Consider the following 18,664-nt stretch of genomic DNA (forward strand, 5'->3'; position numbering starts at 1 on the left):
ATCGAATCGATATACATACTATGAAGTTATTAGTTGAGTCATCTTTCTTAACTCAAACTCGTTTTGTAGAATTATGGTGCATAATCAACAGTGGAATATGCAAAACTTTTGCTCATTTCTAGAAAGTTATTCAGCATTAAGGTAGAAATGATCAAATTTATAGAGTATGCTGTTTGCTGCGAACTTTTGATCAAATTAAGGAATACTTTTACTTTTAACTTTCTCTGTGTGTGTGTCGGTGTGTGCTTCAAATTAAAAAGTACTTCCGCATTACCGTAGTTAAGTCAAAGTTAAAGCCAAAGCGCGCTGCACATGTGTGTGTAAGTGTGTATGTGTGTGGCTAACTTTTTTAATTATGCTTGGTAAAATGAAAATGAAAATGCAACTTATTCGTATACTTGCACTTTTTTTCGACCTTCAGTCCATGTCCACGAGAGCTACTTGTGTCCAACAGCGAGAGTGCGGTGTGTGTATGCGTGTGTGGGAATGTGTGTGTAAAGGTGAAGGATGCCTTACGCTTTGAGTGCATTACAGCGTTTGGGACGTGATGATGCACTTGCGTTGCGTTGCGTTACGTTGCCAACATTGATGATAACTTTTTTCACCACTTGCGCTCAATACACAAATGTGCAATAAAATATGAGCAAAAATATTTCTTCAATGGGATGTCGGGCAGCACGTAAATGGCTTTTGGCTTTATTTTATGGCGTGCAGCTGTGGTTGTTGTTGTTGCTGTTGCTGTTGCAGTTCATGTTGTTTTGCCTTTGCCAATGCTGTGCACAGTTGCATCATCAATTATGCTTATCAAAACACAGAAAAGGGGCAAACTTTGGCCACTGACCACCAACAACACAGCACTGCACTACACTGGCCCTTGGCTTGTCGAACGGGTAGCGAGTGCAACTGATTTGAGTGCACTCGACAGGTAATAAATATGAAGTGCTAAACACGAGATACGCGCATTTTTCTGCCGCAAAACTTTTTTGCTGTCTCTCTTTCATGCTCTCCCTCTCTCGATGTGCCTGCCACATCAATGAAACATTGTAGCCGCATATTGCAAAAGCTTTTAAACAATTGCTCTGTTTTTCTGTCTGAGGGGAGAGCAATAGCGCAGCAGAAGGGGAAAAGCGATGTTTTCCAATCAATTACCACAAATGTGCAGTGCAACCCTGTGAAATGACACGCCCACGTGGCGTAGATTTCCACAAATGCACAATAATTTCTGGCAGCAAAGAACATGACAGCGACAGCTTAATGCCACCTTCAGTTTTGTGACCCCCTCATCCCCACACCACCATCACCACTTGCCAACCCTTTCGTTTTCGTCTTGCTAGTTGAGCGTGTGTCCACGGAGCGTATGCGCAATGTGCGCGCCATTTGAATGATTGTTTTGCGTTCTGTTTGTTTGCACGGCCCGCGCTTGCACAAATGCTTTCTATCTAGTATGTACGTGCATTTGTTTGTGAATGTGCCAGTGTGTTGATTACAGTTATTTCAAGTTATTTGCAATTTTCTGTATGCACTTTTGGCGTTACAACTTTGATTGATGTGCCCAAGCACAGGCCATGGCATTTGTAATCGAAGGCTCCGATTGCCAGCAAGATGTTACCTCCATCGCATAAGTTTGATTAAACTACTACAATTTGCATAAAATATTCCACGATTGAAGTGCACTTGACGATGGCTTCAAGAGAATTTGCAATTATTAGAAATGTATTAACTACATATAGAAATTACTTGTGTAACTTAATTTCACTTAGATGACATCGAGTTGGATTGTTGAGGCTAATGTAACTCAATGCCTAAATTTACGACAATAGCGTTTGAGATAAGCTAATGCTAATGCGTTCTATCGCTCACACATTTTATGAAATTATAAATTTTTGACACCAAAGACAAAAATGGTTTGCAGTATCTAACCGAGAAACGACTAAAATGAAATTGTTTTTCCTTTACCTACGCAAATTTTATAATCATTTTTGATGGGCGCCCCGTGCATTGGCAGTACACGTAATGTTATATCATTAAAGTTAATGCATTAGAAAATTCGATTACTTACAATTTGCAAAATGTGCCACAAATTGAAGCGAGTGGGCGTGAGTTTTGACGTACACAAGTTAACTGCCAACAACTTGGCTTTAATGCTACGGACGCAGGTGGTTTAAATGCTTATAAGATTGCTATTTTTAGGTAATTTAGGACACGGCTAAAATTAGTCAGCTATTTGCGTGTTCGCAGTAGTAGTTAACGTGCCAAAAACTTTTTAATCAAAGCGGCAAATCGAAAATAGAAATCGCAAAGTTTTCAATCTCTCAAATGTCGAAGTATTTCGACACACTCGACTCGGAGCTGTCAACAGCCAATTTTGCCATTTCGGCTGCTTGTGCGAAAATAAGGAGAAAACTAAACTGAAATTGAAAAGCAATAGTAGCTGGTCGAAATGTAAATACTCTTCGATAAGTTGGGTCAAAAAGTATAAAATTAAATTTCATAGAGTTGTGCAAATTATCAGAGAAACATTGGCTAGAAAATTAAACAATTTAATTATTGCTCAATAAATTTGTAAGCTGTCCAACAATAATTTCAAACGATCCACTTGCAGAGTATTTCAATAAAGTTTCTTGCCTAGAAAGAGGCCGCTTCATGTCCAAGTTGCAAAGAGCCCATCGTTTTGTGTGTGTGTGTGTGTGTGTGTAGGAGAGTGTGTGTACAGTATAATTTCTTGTTGAAATTTCTCCATTACTTTTGCAGTTGAATGTTTTACTTTTACGCTCTTTGCTGGCTGCTGCTGCTGCTGGTCCTGCTGCTGCTGCTGCTGGCTCCGCCTGCCGCTTGTGCATGGGAAATTTACTCGGGGTTCATTTGATTTGCCCGAAACTTTGGTGGCCACAAAAGTTTGCTTCTTGGCGGAGGCAGCGTTCAATGCATTTGATTTTGTACGCGATCGAAAGTTTTACTTCAAGAAATGTGAATTGAATGTGGGCAGGGCGGGAGCGCAACCAAGTTTCGGGGTATCGAGGGAGGAGTTTACTGTGTGTGTGCTTAAGTGCAACATGTTTGCTGATGAAATGAACGGCGGCTCGTTGAATAAAAATGTTGACAGAAAGCAAACTGCCAAAGCTTTGCGAAGAATGTCAAAATATAATTGGCGCGTAGTTGAAATATGCTTCTTATAGCAGCGATTGGGTGTGTGTGTGGGTGTGTGCGTCTGCCTTGCTCCAACAATGGCGTCCAATTATAGCGCAAGTGTGGCACAATGGACGTCGATTTGACGTCATTTTGAGAGCCTCAATTGCCGCCAGCTGGCTGATTGGCATTGGCTGCCGAGTAGACACGAAATTGTAGCCTACTTTTTGGCTCCCATTGCAGCCACCCAAAACTTAATGAAAGACTCGAACAGTTATTTTTAGTTATTTAAATTACATTTATTTCTCATGATAATCACTTGGTTTATTTCAATGCATTCCATATTGGTTTTGGTTTCAATGCAATCTCAATTAATCATTGTATGGCTATTCCGTTTTTTTTGGTTTCATGTTTTATGTTTGTTTTTTTTTTTTTGTTCATCTTATTTGTTTGTGAACAAAGTGTTAAATTTAAATTTTGTTAAATTCATATTCATTCGAAATTGTTGTTAAAGTTAAATTTTACAGTTATGCGCAGGAGCATTTACATTGAAAACTCTTATTTTTTTTAATGATTTCATCCCCCGGTTTTCATTCTCTGTGGTTGTTGTTGTTGTTGTTGAGTTATGCTTCGGATAAAGTACATACTTATATTAATTTCTGGCTTTATTATTTTGCATGTTTTCCATTAATTAGTTAATGGCCATTTCAATATGCTTTAATTAAAATATTTACAGTGGAAATGCTTAACAGTGGAAACCAAACGAATATTTATTCATTTCATTTCATTTCGTCCTTTGTATCCTGTTTAAGTTTTATTTTTGTTTATATATAAAATTAAAAGTGCTGGCTTTAAATGGGCTTTAGGCATAGTACACATACACGTTCACATCAATGAAACTGACATTTGGTATTATTGGATTTGTGTTTTGTTTTTGGTTTTTTGTTACGCAATGATTTCGGCTTTATTTTCGTATTATTGATATTATTATTACTTTTGTTTACTATTATTAGTAATATTATTTTTTCGTATTCTGCTTTTCACACTAATGAATCTATTCAAATATCATGAAATTTTTAACAGTTGTTTATTATGGGTCTTTAGTAGAGTTTTTTTTTTTCTTTTTTCTTTATGTAAATGTACTTATTGTTTTTTGGTTTTTAATTATTTATTTACTTTGAGTTTTTTCTTTTTGTAAACTGTTTAACACACAAATATGTGATTATTTTGGATTTTCTTTTGTATGCTTATATGGATGTTAATGCTTATGAAAAACAGTCGAAAAGTTGTACATGTTGGATTACATAGATGATTTTGTCTAATCTTCAGGTGTTTTGTCGTGAAGGAAGTTAGGAAACGTCATCCTGGTATCTAAAAATGTCTGAACCTTCAATTTGATTAGAATTATATCGAACTTGCGTCTCTATAGCTTACGGTTTCTAAATGATTCAATTTTACTAGTTCGTTCCAAGCAGCAACATCTAAAGTAAGCCTCTTCGCATGTCTGTCTGATTCTCTGATTTTCGGTTTTGGCTGATTTGCTGAAACTTATGGCTAGTTTCATGGCTATAGCTACGATCTGTCTGTGTGTCTGTTCGGCTCTTAATGTTTCAGATTTGGGCAATTTATTACAACATGCAAATGACAGCTGCCCGCACTCCGAATACCCTTATTCACGCACAGCTGCTGTCCTTTCTTTTTCCCCCATTCAGTTCTTTGTGTCTGTTTTGCTTGTTGTTGTGCTAGAATGCTTTTTTTTTTTGGTTTTATGTATTTACACTTACAATGAATAATTTCTCTCTTTTTTCAGTGTTTTTCGTGTGTGCCATGCCATTTGCAATACAATTTATTTACAAACTTAATAACGCAATTAATTACTATAATTTTTTTTTATTTTGTGTTGGCTTTTGCTCTCTTTTTGTTTTGTTGTTATATAGACTTTGGGTTTATTCAATTGATAATTGGTAACAGTTGCAATAACGATTGGTATGGACTGAAATTGGCTACTTATGCAAAATGTTCTTATCTCGATTATATATATAATTATTCTGTATGCGGTCGCAAGTTTGATCCATTGAGATTATATCTGTCAGCGATGCAAACATTTGCTTAAGACCCAACAAAACATATTGATTTCCAAAACAATTTGTTGCAGAGAATGGCCAATGATTGTTGTTGTTTTGTTGGCAAGGCAAAGCATTAACTATGTATAAGCTAACGAATTTAAAAGCCATAAACTAACTTTAAATGAAACTCTGGAGAAATGAATTTACCTTGAATTACAAATTTGAGGGTGATTAAAAAACTGTACACAATTATGTAAAACGATTACTAAAAACTCAACTTAAACTTATATTTACGAGTATCTAAACATTTTATTGTTTTTCATACTTTTTTCATCTTTTGTTGTTGTTGTAAATGCCTTGCATACACACACACATACATTGAATCTAAGTCTGAATAGATTGTGATTCGATTTATGTTGATTTTTACACAGTTTCTATTGAGCTTAGTCTAAGATTTACGCTAGATTTTTATTTCTTTTTTTTTTAAATGTCGATTTTTGTTCTTTTCTTTAAATAAATTATTTATTTGTATGTATAGGTAATATATTTAATTTTTTCTTGGATTTTATTTTATTTAAATTCTAACATTGAAATAGCTTAAATAGGATTTTGTTGTGTTGTTATCATCATATGAGTACTTTACTAAATTTCCATTTTTGTTTCGCTTGCGCCATGATTTTGTATCTGATTTAAGTTGCTTAGGTCAAGAAAATGCGTCTGCAGCAGGAAATTACAAAAGAAAACCAAGAAAACCATTTACGTTAACAGTAAAGTTATGATTGCAACTTTAGAGGGGAATAAAGAGTTGGAGGGGAGCGGGGCACTTACCTCACAACGACCGTGTTTAGCAGGAGACAGGGCGCCAGCATCGACCTAAATATGTGCGTAATGCGATCGGCCGAGGAGGTTTTGCGACGTGAGATTGCCGCCATATTGTCGCCTGCAAGTGACAGCGAATATAAATAGAAAAGTATATATATAAATTTGCAATAGAATTTGTATAGAACGGGCGATGCGCGACGAGCGAGGGGACAGCAGCGAGGGCGAGTGCAACGCGCATTTTCATTATCATTTTAATAAGCTGCAGGCGTTGCGCCGCTTACGCAATTTGCATATTTTCATTTACACTTCTTATCGTTGGCATCAAGTGCGCGGGATGGCTATTTAAATGCTAAAATCACAAGAAATTCAATTTGGCCGCGAGGTAGCCATGCAAATTGCATGCAACTGTAACGCCCTCGTTGTCGCCCTTTCCCCTCATACTCTCCGCGCATCGCATCGCGTTGACCCTCCGCCGCGCGTTGTCATCATCGAATGGCAAGTTGGTAACCTAGAGTTTTCTTTGCAATTTGCGCGCTAATGCAAAAGTTGCAGCAGCTGTTTAATCCGCCCAAGATTCAGTCTGTGCTCACCTTTTGATACAAAGACATAAATGCTAGCTGGCTCGGTGTTGCTGGCAGAGCAGGTGTAGTTGCCGGAGTCGGTGATTTGGGGCTCCCGAATGATAAGACGACTCTGCGTGCGCGGCCCCGGTGTGGTCTCGATAGAGATGTCCCGCCTGGAGTCATAGTAGTTGATGAGACGGTCGTTTTTCTGCCAGTACACGTACTGCGGTGGTGTTGGACTCTGCCAAAAAGGAAATGGAAACGGGTGAAGAAAAAAGAAAAACGAAAAGGGGATAGCATAAATGAGATGCAAATATCACGCATACGCGGTGTATGAGTTTAAATGCAAATTGCTTTCATAACTGTGCTGCAGCTGCGGCACTGATTCAATTGTGGCATGCAACAACTGTTATTTTTTTGTTTTCGTTTTTTGTTACTTACCTTCTCAATAATGCAAACCAAATTGATTGTTGAGCCCATGTCGACATGCAGTTCACCGGAGCCAAGTATGAAGGCTTCGGGCACAACCACTTGAAGATTCACAAAGTGAGAAATGATGCCAGTTGGTGTCGAGACCTGTGTTGACAAAGAAAGCAGAAGAGCAAATTCAGCAATTGAGTATCGAATTGTGAAGTTCAAGTACAATTTTGAAGTTGATTCATTCTCGCATTCGTTTAAAGCATGCGTCGTAATCAACTAAATTGTTAATGCATCAGTAAACTTGCTGCTGCTACTCTTCGTATTATATAGTATAGTTTATTCCCCTTCCCAGACATCTAGCAACGTTTCGACTGCCAGAAATGTTGCACTCATTGAAATGCAAATCAAACAATTTCAATTTGGCACGCAAAATGAAACAAAAACGAGTATTTTCTATATAAGTGGAAAAGTGCTCGGCGTTTCCTACACGTTTCTCTTCGAAATATCCGGCAGGCAGTAGCAGCAGGAGCAACAGCAGCAACAGACGACGGAGAACAGCAATTGCAACTGCAATCCAAAAGGAAAAATAATCATTTTGGCATATTTGCATGCAGTGCTCGTAGCCGGAGTCCGACTGTCGGTCAGACACTGACTGACTTCATATAGCGTTGGCTGGCATGTGGACTCTCCATATTGAAATTGCATGCAAACAATTTTGAAATTGAAGCTACGTTTTTCGAAGCTGCAGCTACAGCTTATCCGCACCGTTCGCTCGGCTGCTCAGTTGCTCAGCTTGTAAGTATGAATCCCAGCCAGCTGCAGTTCCAGTTGTCTTAGTGACTGGCCGGAGTAGCACTTGTCCTGATGCTGCTGCTGCACAAACAGAGTTACTGTCAAGTGTCCATTTCAGGCGTTTCTGCAACTTTGTTGCTTTTCGGTTAGTTGTCTGCTGACTGCTTCCGTCTTTCGTCTTGTTGCTGTCGTAGCTTGATTGTTTTCTTTTCATTTCTCCATTTCATTTTTTTTTGTGTGCTGCTGTTGTTGTTCAACATACGCCCCAAAACTCATGCCAAACGTAACATATAGCAGCATGACTTTCGGCTTTGCCTGTTGTCTGTTGGGTTACTTTTGCATTACTTGGGATGCATGTCAGCACAGACTCGAACACACACACACATCCTTAGTAACTGGGGCGTGTGTGTGCAAGTCACTGGCTAAATTTGTCAATGTCCAGTTTATCTGGCAGCCTTGGCGTCTGCGCTTGACAGCCACATGGTTTCGGCTGGCCGGCTAGCCTGTCAAAGTCAGCGAACATGTGACACACGGCACGGCACAAGAAGCATGCAGGAGATGCGCGCAGACGCCGAGCATTTGGCTTAAATCGATGCCTTTGCATACATATACATATACATTCATGTACATACATATGTATGTGGAGTAAAAGAGTGCATTTGCATATTACAATTAAATCATGCACCGTGTAAAAATCGACAGTGATGTGAAATCAGCGAAACCGTAAGCCCCAAAAACCTCAATATTGCGTATACGACGCATATACAAAAGGGGGCCAGGGAGACGCGCCCCAAAACGTAGCATATGCAAATGCACTTTAGTTCATTTCAACTGCATTGCATGCATAAAATATGGAATTGCCCACCTTCCCCTTTCTCTTCTCTTCTCACTCCCATTCCTTTTTCCTCTTATCCATACCCTTTCCCATTCCCAGTCCCAATCCCTTTTTGAGGTGAACTCACCTGGCACTCGTACATGCCGTGATCCCGGCGCTGCACAAACTTTATCTGCAGCGTCCACATGTTGGAGCCGGGCGTGTGCAGTATCGCGAAACGCTCATCGTTTGTATAGAGCTGGGCGCCGGAGGATAATATATGCCAGTCCCGTCGGCGTATCCAAGAAATTTGATTCTGTTGCAAGGTATATACATATAAAATAATGAAATACAAAAATACAGAAGCAGTGTACACATATAATGTATTATCGATTTCAGGCACTGCCTAAAGAGAATACATGCTTTTTAACATGCAAACACAGGCAAACGGGAATGAAATGTTAATTGCGATAGCGCACAAAAGTATGCAATACAAAAAAGTTTAACTCAACTCACACACGCTCATATTATATTATGGTATGTAGAACAAGTGCATGCAATTAGCGAAACATATTGTCATCCAATGGCCGCGATTTTATAACAAAAGTGTGATTATAAAAAGCACTTCAACAGGCGCTGAACACACACATCCAAAACTATGAGCATATTATAGAAATAAATTAAAATGTCGCAGAGTAAAACTACGATACGGTCATGTTACGGCGTGTTAAGGTCGAAATAAGTTCTTATTTAATTGCATTTTAATAGGAATCCACCGTTTACCGTTGACCGTTGACCCCTTTGAATGAATGAATGTTGGTGTTTTGGTGTCGAATTGCATTGAATGAAATATAGTTAGTGTCGTGTGTTGTGTTTGCACTATTGCAATGAGATGAACTAATGAAGAGAATTGCTATGCAGATGTTCTTTGGTCTCTCGGCTTTTGATTAATTGATATTTTGGCACATGCCTGGCCCAATTATGACCTCGTCCGTTGCTGTTGCGTGTCACATTTTGAGCATTTAATTGCTTGTTAGCAAACGCTGAATGTCAAACAAAAGCGTACACAATGTCATGCCGAAAACGTTTTCTGGCTTTCAGCTGCAAATTAAGCTCGTATTTGTATTTCGTGCTCAACTCTCTCTCTCTCTCTATCGCTTGGCCAAACAAATTGGGCTTTTGCGTGCTTCCCCCCCGATCATTTGGCGCAAGAAATAAACTAAACTACAAATAAGCAAGGACTGCAACAAAAACCAAAGCAAAGTGATTTAACTCAAATGCTATATAATTAAAAATTGTAGCTCTGGCTATTAAAATGAAAATCGCACTGGAAATGCACTTAAAACTGCGCACAGCTGGAGTTGCGTTTGTATGTTTCGCTGTACTAGCTAAAGTGAAATAAATTCAATTCGCAGTGACTAAACAGTTGCCAGGCAAGCGGAATGCGATGTGAGGCTCCATTGTTGCATGCATACAAATACGAATACGAAAACGAATACTATTACTACGCTTAATGGTAGATGCGAGTGCTAAAGGAATGAGGAAAAGCCGCGTTCACTATGCGGCACAATTAGAGAGACAAAAACAAACCCAATTTACACCCACTCTATCCACGCCGGAGACCTTGCAGACCAGAAAGGCGGTGCCACCAAGCTGGACGGTCGTGTTATGCGCCATCAGCTGTTGGAAGAGAACGAAATGAAAAGAGAAAGAAGATAGAAAAGACAAGACAAAAAGTTAAAAGTTCATTTTTTATGTGTTGCCTGCAAAAAAATGGAATAGAATAATAGCAGCATAGCAAAAGGAAACCGAATATGCACACCAAATGCGAGCCACGTCGCACAATTAGTCAGCGCAACCAGAGGAGGACGCCATGTACAATACCATATATATTAGAATATTCTCGATCTGAGGCAATAGCTTCTCCGTTCTGCACCGAGGGGGGAGGCAATTGCGGTTGTGGCGTGCCTCTGTCTGCTATTTGGATAATTAGATTCGAAGTCGAAGCAGTGGCAGAAGCCGAAGCCAGGACGAATGAAATATAAATAAGCACTAACGATTAATTACACTTGGCTCGTCCTTATGTTGTATGGTAATTAGCATTATCCTGGCCCACTATTTGCATGTCCTTCGGGCGTTTTTCGTTTTGTCGTTTCTCGATTTTGGGTGCCCATCAAATTAACATATTGATAAACTAAAAGTTTGTATTCTCTTTACAACTAAGAATGTCCTTCGGTCTTTGGCTGGACACTCTAAAGTGCTCTCTTGGCACACGTAGTTGCAGCAATGCTGCTAAGTAAAGTGCGACAATGAAATCGACAAGCTGCGACGGCTGCTTTGAAGTCAATTCAATTTGAATTTAAAATACACTTGAATGCACTTCATTGATGCAACAACCAGCAGTCCTCAGCTCCTCTGTAGTCTGTTTGAGCAATCTGTCACGATGGGCGTCGACTTACCTCACTGTCCTCGAACATGGGGCTGTCGCTGGAGTCGAGATTATTATCCAATTTTGAGTCGGCATTTATACCGCCGCGCATCCATAGCTTCTTCCAATCGTTATCTGTGAGTATTGACTTTTGGTCTGCAATCAAAGAGACAAAGACAAAGCGAACATAAGACAACGACAAGAGAATGGACAAATAAGCTGCAAGCTACAAATTGCGTTAAAGGTCACTCAATGCACTCAGCTGTGTATTGAGTTTAAGATAGGGTTTGAGTTTCCAGTTTGAATTGGCGTTTAAGATGGCCAATGCAATCAGTCGATGCAGGCACAATAAATCGTATCTAACCATTTGTAAAGTTCGCAATTGCATTGCCAAATATCCGTGTTCGACGTTCAACTGTTCACCTGCTGCCCCTTGTTCGAAGAACTCGATACTGTTGAAATAATAAAGCATTTGATTGACATCCCAAACTCAGCGTGTTATTTACGATTATTCCCTCAACATGGCATTTATTGATTTCACTTGTCACACACACAGTCACACTCGCTCACATGGTTAACCTTACAATAAAGTAAAGACAAAATGCTGCTCATTGTCCTCGGTTATTTTGTTGATCACGCAACATCGAGTACTCCTATAATTACATCAACTGAGTTCGTGCGAACTTGGGCTTTTAATTAATAATTTTATTTGATTTAACAATGAGTTTGTTGCTCAAAAGTTTCTACATTTTTTCAACAGAAATGCTTCCCCATGGGAGGTTGCCATAGCATTTTTATGTTTGTTTCTTCAAAATAAATTGTTATTACATTGAAATTGTGGTCATAAAGTGGGAATCTTGAGAGGCGAGAATCCTGTTGAGCTTGGGGAATTGCTTTTGGGTGCGTAATATTTGGGCACGGCTTTTCTAATTAAAATCAATAAAAAATAAAGCAAACATACAATTTTGTGTGAGCAAAAGTAACCACAAAATGACACGCCTTGCTTAATATCAAAGAGCAAATCAAATCGATGTTCGATTAGCTTGATTGAAATGTAGACAAAGCAAAGCTAACTAAGAACGGAAGTTACTTCTAGGCTCTAAAGAGAAGGTATCTGCTAGCCGAGAAAAGTTGTTAACCACTCAAGAACTGAGTGGACGACCGCTGTGCTAGCCATTAGTTTAAAATTACAACGCCAAGGGCCAGGATAGAAATTTATTAAGTATACGCCCCATGCTAATTTTAATCAGGCAACTTAAATTCTGAAGTCGATGTGTACGTTAATTAGCAAACTTTGATTGCCCTGGCAACTGAGCAACAAGAGTGGCTAAGAGTGGCCGCCAGCCCTGAAGCTCAAAATTAAATTTACGCCGTCTTTAGCTTTAAATACTACAAGTGTAGAGTAATATATACGTGCATATATATTTTTTAATGCGCTGCGTGCTCAAGCAGCTGGAATATGGCTAACCGAAGGGCTGCCGTGTGGTGTGCTACTATTATTAACTCAATGTTGTGGAGGGGAGCGAGACAGCGTGCAGCTGTGAGCTGTAAAACGGAATTTAATCAATCAATCAATCAGCGGTGCGTAATGCAGGAAAACTTTCAAGCAGCCAACACATGAGCTTGGCCTTGAGCGTCATCCCCTTTCACACACACACACACACACACACACATACTTGCTTTTGCCCTACCCTAGGGCAATTTGTTGTGTGAAAAATCGAAGTAAGTAGAAACAGAAAATGCGCAGTGTCTACAGCCAACTACTCTACTCCCGTCTTCTAGTGTCTGCGTCTCTCTCTGTCTCTCCATTCCCTTCTCCTTGATTTCCTGTGAGCCATAAAACACAGCGAAGCGAGTTTGCCTCGCACTTTTATTGCCCCGTAAATTTTTATAGTTCATACTTTAGGCATGCGTATGCAATTCGAATCCCTACAAACTCCACTCGCATGCTACCAAAAAACCTCATACTTGCTTCCGCGTGTGTGTGTGAGAGTTCTGTCTGTGTTAACGCCTCTGCACTTGTATTTGTTATTGAAAATGTATTTTTTTTTTTGGATTTGTGTTTGTGTTTGTTGAGTACATGCGCATTGTCCTTTGTTAGTGCCGTGTAATTTATGCGCCTGATTTGCGCTCTGACGTCAAAGTTTTTGGTCACGCTGCATTGAGTTTAAATTCACCGAGATTCGTGTGTCTGTGCTTCGTATTCGATATTAAAAGCATGCAGACAATAATAACGCGCCATTAATAACAACACACACAAAATATGCCAACAGCACAACAAAAGGCGGCCACTCAACCACTTGGCCGCTTTATGATGGGTCAGGTCGATTTTTCTGTGGTCAACAAAACAAATAGAAACCAACACAAACGAAGAAGAAAGAAAAATATGTATAAATAAATATATACTCGCATACATATGAGTTTAACTCTGATGTTATGTGTGTGGAGCCAAAAATATAAATTCTTTATCTTTTGCATTTGTATGCATGACAGCAACAGACACACACACACACACACACACATGCCGCACACACACTCGCACACTTGGCTAACTGACAAGTCAAAATATATTGCGCATGTTAAGAGGAATGTAAATGCTCAGACAAAAACACAAATACAAACACAAAAGCCAACGTTTGCCCCGCCCAACGCAGCGTCTAAGGTCAAGTGCCTGCCTCACTATGAGCCATACACGAATGTGTATGTGTGCGTGTGTGTGTGTGTGAGTCTAAATGCGATAATAGTAAAAAAACACGCACAACTAATAAAATGGCTAAAGTCGCGTATTTCAACGCGTCGCTCGTTTCGTTTTCTCTCAGCGTTTTGGCCGCTTGCTTTTCTACGTGCGCATGTCAGTTGCCAGCGGCTTAGGCGTGTGAATTATATTATGCCTGAAAGTAGGCAACAGTAATAAAACTTGTGCAAAAAGCAATAGAAACTGGTGACCGCCCAGTGACGCCCTACAGTCGACTAGCTGGCTGGCTGGCTGGCCACCCGCAACCGCGCAAACCGGATGTCTTGCAAAAATATAGCCAAAGCCGAAAGAAGAAAAAAAAAGCGAAAATATTGTTAAAGCCGCTTTTCGTTTTTCATTTAATTTCCCACCCACATTCTCACACTCGGCAGCCTCGAGAGCTTCTCATTCTTGGCTGGGGCTAGTAAAAAGCGATAAATAATGAAGTCAGCAAGTGCGAGTGGCGTGGCTTGCATGTTTATTATTAATAATAAATATTTCTTGTCAATCTTGCGAGCGTTTAAGTTGTATGGCCCCTTGACACGACACATAGCCACATGGCTTCAGGCTCTATGGCTGCTGATAACGTTGTTGTCGCTGTTGTTCTTTTTGTTGCTGTTGTTGTTGTCGACCTGCTGCGCACTTGTCATGTTAATTTATCTGTCTTTTACTTGTCCGCAAAACACTTTTTCACTTTACTTGCTCACAGACTTGTGCCAGAGTCTTTGTCTACTCTCCACTCCACAACCCATTGACACCCCATGGCGTATGCGTAATATTTTAATGCGCTGCCAATATGTTGGCGTTGTCTGCCGCCAGGCTAAGCTCGAAAGCTGCTTAAGTCGACGCTTCTTTGGCAGCGTGGCCAAAGTGCTTAGCAGTTTTTAAGCTGCCTGCCTGATGCTTGCCTTAGCTGCTTGCTTGCTTGGCTGCTGTTGCCTCATTCTACCTTAGTCTCCGTCGCTGTCATCGTCGCCTGTGCTTTGCTTGGTTATAACCTGAGCTCAACCCCGTAAGCTAAAGATCGCGCGTCTAGCGTTACAAATGCCATGAGCTTAATATTAAAACCACTAAGAAAATTTGCAAAATAGCTGAAATTTTACGACGCATTAGAAGAGCATCTCGCTCGGCTGAAGCAGGAAAGGCAAACTCATTTGCACTTGAAACATGAGCACGAGTGTAAATACGAGCGAAAGCCAAAGGGCGAAAGAGCACGAAAAAAAAGAAAGCGAAAAAAAAAACAAAACAAAATATTGCAAATGCGAGTTGTTTATTTGTACAAGCGTGTGTGTCTGTATTTGTGTATCTCTATTGTGTGTGTGTGTAGTGTGCGTGTGAAGCCGCCCTTGCGACCTTGGCGCAAATATGCAGAGAGACTGACAGAAAGACAGTGAGACTGTGAGACAGACCGAGGTAAGCACAGAGAAGTTGACACGTGTGTTTTCGCAATAGTTCTTGTTGCCTGTCAGCTGGAGAGTGCTTAGCTGACTTTACTCTTTTTTATATGCTGTGTGTTTTTATTTTTTGTGGGGCGCAAAAGCCTGCGCTCGATATTTTTTCCAGCAAAAATATTTGCGAAAGTGAAGTCAAACTCTTGGCTTTTTTTTTTGTTAAATGAAAGTTACATATTTGGCCTTTGCCGCGCTTTTGATTTCATTCTAAGAATTATTTGCATAACTCGCAAACGCACTTTAAAAGTCAATTTAAAAAGTTTTCTTTCACTCGTTTCGTTTTTTTTTTTGTCTTTTTTACTTTTTGCTGTTTGTGTCACTGTTTTTGTACAGATTTTTCAGGCCACAAGGCGTGGCAATAAATTTTCAATTTCTGCGCTGTCACGCGAGTTGCACTCACTCGCCGAGCACGCAGTTCACAGTTCTCAGTTGCCAGTTCCCGGAGGCTGCGTAATGAGCGGCCCGCGACCCGATAAGGTGTCGCCGTAGCTACGTTGATAATTTATGCGTAACGCGTTTGGCCAGCCAACAACTAAAACAGAGAACAAAAAATGAAGAAGTGGCAACACACTCTTACACCCCGCCCTGGTGGGGGGCTTTTAGGTCAAAACCAAAGCCACAAGGGCAACAGGAACACAGTAGCACCACCGACAACAACAAAAACAACAAGAAATGGCGGGTCGCCCTTAACGCTAATCTCTCCCCTGTGTATTTTTCATTATCCTTATTATTTGTGAATGTTACGTGTCGGCCATAACTTAGAGAGGCTAACGATGCGTATACGTGACGCCGTAGAGCACTCTCATACCCAGACTCACACTCGCACTCGCACACCAACTAACACACACATTCACACGATAAACAAAAGCGTTTGGGTGTGCCAATGCTTTTAGGCGCCTTCGTCCATTTAAAGCAAATTAGCGGAAGGTCAAAAACTGTGCAATGCCGCGAGCACCGAACTGTGAGCTGGGGAGCTGAGTGCTCTGTGCGAGAGAAAAGCTGCGAACTCTGATGAAAAATTAATAATTGTTTGCCAAGCAATTGCCGTTGCGGCTTTAAAATGTTTACCTGCATTGTTTGGAGCCAGCTTTGCCCACATAAAATGCTAAAAAACTTTTCTTTTTTTCGTTTTGTGTGTTCCCAAATATAAAAGATACTCGAAAAATGAAACGAAACGAAAACGGAAACTCAACAAAACTGAAATGGAGCCACTTGAGTTCCCAGAGGCTGCCTGTCTCTCTCTCTGTTCGTTCTCAATGTCTCTCAATGTCCGTGCGTCTGTCTGTCAGTCAGTCTGTTCGTTTTTAGCTGTTTGCGTGCGCATTCCATTTGCAAAATGAATGGCAAACATTAAAGTATTCTATAATATTTCAACGTCTTCGTCGCCGCAGCGTCGCAGCGTCGCAACGTCGCAACGTCGCAACGTAGCGCTTCCTATTAATATAAATACGTAAATTTTGAGTGAAAGTTGTAGCCGCAGGTGGATACTTAGCGCTGAAGTAGACTGGAATTTAACGCGCTGCCAGCATAATAAAATGTTCTAGCATAATAAATCCGTAAATTGGTAAAGTTGCTACCAGCGCACAGCCTCCCTCCTTAATGTCTGGGATTAGGCCTTTAATTGTGCGCCCCGGCGCGGTAGGCCCTAAGGGTGTTCAGTTTATTTATTTCAACAAACGAAGAGATCGTTGAATGCAAATAACAAAATAAACTGCTGCATACTTTTAGGGGGCGCGTGAAAATTTCATTTGCTATTTTCAATTCAATTGCGAGGGCACTAAAACCGAACACTCCCCCAGCAATTGCTGGGATTAATTAAATAACAGCTTGTTGTTGTCGATAATATTCTTCTGAATTGTTAACGCTTACCTGGCTCCAATGTGGTGGCCAGCAACAGCGTTGGCAGGCAGAGCAGCAATATTCGCAGTTCCATTAAATGCAGCGGCACATGCAGCAGCCGCTGTCGCAGCAGCCGTGGCAGCAACATTTGTGGCAACCCTCTCTGTTTACGTGTTGAAGCAACTTCAACTCCTTTTGCGCTGGGAGCGGGGCGATTGCGACTCCCTCTACTTTTGTTGTTGTGGCTGGCGTCTTCAACTACAACAACAACTGGAGCAGACAATGGCACATCGATGCCATGCGATGCGTAGCGTTCTGATGATGTTGCTGCTGCTGCTGTTGAGTGCTGCAGTTGCTCCTTTTCTAGTTGCTGTTGTTGCTGTTGCTGTTGTGTTGCCTGCTTATTAGGGTTAATGGCTTTTTGAATGAACGCGCTGTTTCCTTTCAGCAATGGCGTTCACAATACCACAACACCCTAACACACATATGCTATGCCTGCTTGTCTGGCTGATGCGCTGATAAATGATGCTGTTGATGTTACAGTTGCTGTTGTTATTGTTGCTGTTGCTACTTCTACTTCGATGTGCAGCGCAGCCTTCTCTTTATTTTTGTGTTGCTTTGTTGTCGCTTGTCAATGTGTATCGTGTTGTTGTTGTTGCTGTTGCTGCTGTTGTCACTATTGCCACTATTGCCAAGTTGCCAGTTGTGCTCGTTTTCTATGGCAGCCGTGACAACGATACCAACACACTACGAAAAGACTTTTCTATATGTATCAAATTTGCAGCTTGTTGTTCGCCTCTTTCTGCCGTTTTTCTTTTGCTATAAGTTGGCTAGTTTGTTCCTTTTGCTACTGCTGTTGGGCGACAGGGCAAAACTTGCATGTTCTCCATCATTTTTCATGTCACTGCGCATTAGCACATTAAGCCACGAGTATGTATTGTTGCTATTGTGGCAATGTGGCTGCTGCCGTTGCTCCTTCTGCTACTGTTGCTACTTTTGCTACTGTTGCTGTTGCTATTGTGTAGCACAGCAAAAAATTAACACTCGCTTTTTATGAAATTACATTCAATTTGCTGTAGTGGCTCTTTTTGCTTTCACTCGCTTTTTTTGTTTCTCTCCCACAACAACAACATAAAAAGCAACAACAAACGCGTCACGTCGATGATGAATCGCTTTCAATGTGTAATGTCTTTTCAAGCAGCAACTTCTTCCGTCTGCTGGGAGACCTTTTCTTTGCTCTCTCTTAACGATTTCTGTAAATAAATGAAAATAAAGCAATTCACCGATAAGTACATTAAATATCAAATGTATTAATATATTAAACTGCAATTTAAGAAATTGAGGTTGTGGCTTCCAACAATAAAAGAAAAAAACTGTCAATTCACATAAAATGATTTCTTTTATATTAAACTGCAATTAAATAATATTTTATTTGCGAACTACCGAACAATGAAAGGATTTTAATGCTTCTTTGCTCAAATTGGTTTAATTGGCATAAATACAGTTCTTTTTGACTGCAACTCAGAATTTATTTCCTTTCTTGTTTTATTTTTCTGGAAACATTTTGCTCTATGGGCTAAGAATAGTAATTTTGTTTTTGATATGGAAA

At 40.3% G+C, this 18,664-nt stretch overlaps 1 protein-coding gene across 1 annotated transcript; it reads right to left on the reverse strand.

The window, feature by feature from the left end:
- Nucleotides 1–3,402: 3,402 nt before the first annotated feature.
- Nucleotides 3,403–17,512, reverse strand: LOC117566654 (hemicentin-2; the record flags this gene model as incomplete). The annotated part of the gene is made up of 8 exons (XM_034246198.2): nt 3,403–5,909; nt 6,021–6,132; nt 6,605–6,818; nt 7,019–7,153; nt 8,752–8,919; nt 10,209–10,283; nt 11,063–11,187; nt 17,086–17,512. Coding segments are annotated over 8 exons (1,275 nt in total), but the record flags the coding sequence as incomplete, so codon positions are not given.
- Between the last annotated feature and the right edge of the window lie 1,152 nt (nt 17,513–18,664).

The sequence above is a fragment of the Drosophila albomicans genome, chromosome 3 (assembly GCF_009650485.2).
Source record: "Drosophila albomicans strain 15112-1751.03 chromosome 3, ASM965048v2, whole genome shotgun sequence".
In the NCBI taxonomy this organism is placed as follows: Eukaryota; Metazoa; Arthropoda; class Insecta; order Diptera; family Drosophilidae; genus Drosophila; species Drosophila albomicans.